The following is a 1,376-nucleotide window of genomic DNA, read 5'->3' as shown; positions in this document are numbered from 1 at the left end:
TCCTTACTCACACAAGACGACAAAAAAAGGGAGAAAAAAATAAGTAGAAGAAAAAAGACTGCAAAAAAGAAAAATCACTAATAAAATTTAAACAATTTTTTTAAAAAAATCCAATAAAACAATCCCAGTTCCTGAAGTACATACCCGGACATTGAGAGGTTCAAAGTCCCACTTCTTGTTCATGTCGAGGGCGGGCACGTTGATACCCTTGGGGATGTAGATGCTCTGTGTCAGGTCACAGATGTCCTCCAGGGGTCTCTGGATACCTGGTCAGACAGACAGACGAGCAAACAATTTGTAAGCCACACGTCTCCCACACATGGAAAATATCTTTTAACAATTTCCTAGAGAATACCTTTTAACATGTTCCTAAAAATTTTTTTTTTTTCTCTCACAGAAATAACTTATTCAGTGCTTTAAACAAAGCGTTGACATTACAAACCAACACAGGTCCCAGTTCTATAACAGAGGTTTCAACTGGTTACAAAAAAAGAAAAAAAATATCTGAAAATTTTTTGACCCGTGAAGATGCGAACACTGGGACTCAATATTTATTGATAATTTTATCTAATAAAATTATCATCTTGTATCAATACTTTTAAGCGTATCAGTCTAGAGTGGGGGCAAAATCCAGAGAATCAGCACCTTTGCTATATAAAGAGAAAGAAAACCAACTCACCATCATAGATACTGCCCATCAAACCAGGTCCCAGCTCAACAGAGAGAGGCTTCTTGGTCCTGAGTACGGGATCTCCCACCGTGACACCAGCTGATCAGGGGGTCAAGGACATAACCTCTAAAGGTCAGCAGAGGTCACACAACTTATGGCACTACTAGAAAACAAAAGTTTGACTACAGGGGAGAACCGTGGGAGAAGTAGGAAATAAGAAAAATTCAAATCATGCCTGAGGGAAAACCAGAGGGACATGAGTCACATCCACTCACCCCAACACAAAGACGGAAAGAAAAGGAGATAAGACTGAGAGAGAAAGTCAGAGTGAGATTATATAATGAATTTCATTCATACAGTGTATTACCACTAAAATATAGCACAGTATGCTTTACAATAACAAGAAGCTCCACACTGTTTCAATTCTGATCCCTTCTCTCTCCACCTCTGACTCTGAGAAAGTGAGCGTGTGAGAACAATATAGAGTAAGAGAGAGAATGTGAGAAAGAGACGGACAGATAAAGAGACAGGGAAAAAGTGTGTGTGTGTGTGTGTGTGTGTGCAAGAGTGCACCCATGCTGCCAAGAGAGGAGATAATATTCCAGCAGACATAACGTCAGTCAGCTGTGCAAAGCCAAAAATTTTCATTTGTTAAAATTGCAAGTTCTTTTTCTGTGGTATAGACTGCACACGCTCAAAAAATATT

At 39.2% G+C, this 1,376-nt stretch overlaps 1 protein-coding gene across 1 annotated transcript in view; it reads right to left on the bottom strand.

The window, feature by feature from the left end:
• Positions 1–1,376, bottom strand: part of LOC101846557 (V-type proton ATPase catalytic subunit A) — a gene marked incomplete in the record, with an annotated part of 25,774 nt that overhangs the window by 21,527 nt on the left and 2,871 nt on the right. Inside the window, 2 exon segments of the mRNA XM_013090986.2 lie at positions 145–266; positions 680–769. Coding sequence (XP_012946440.1) covers positions 145–266; positions 680–769 — 212 coding nt within the window.

The sequence above is a fragment of the Aplysia californica genome, unplaced genomic scaffold (genome assembly GCF_000002075.1).
Source record: "Aplysia californica isolate F4 #8 unplaced genomic scaffold, AplCal3.0 scaffold01773, whole genome shotgun sequence".
In the NCBI taxonomy this organism is placed as follows: Eukaryota; Metazoa; Mollusca; class Gastropoda; order Aplysiida; family Aplysiidae; genus Aplysia; species Aplysia californica.
Note: the sequence above shows the minus strand (reverse complement) of the source record. Positions and strands in the feature narration are given on the sequence as shown.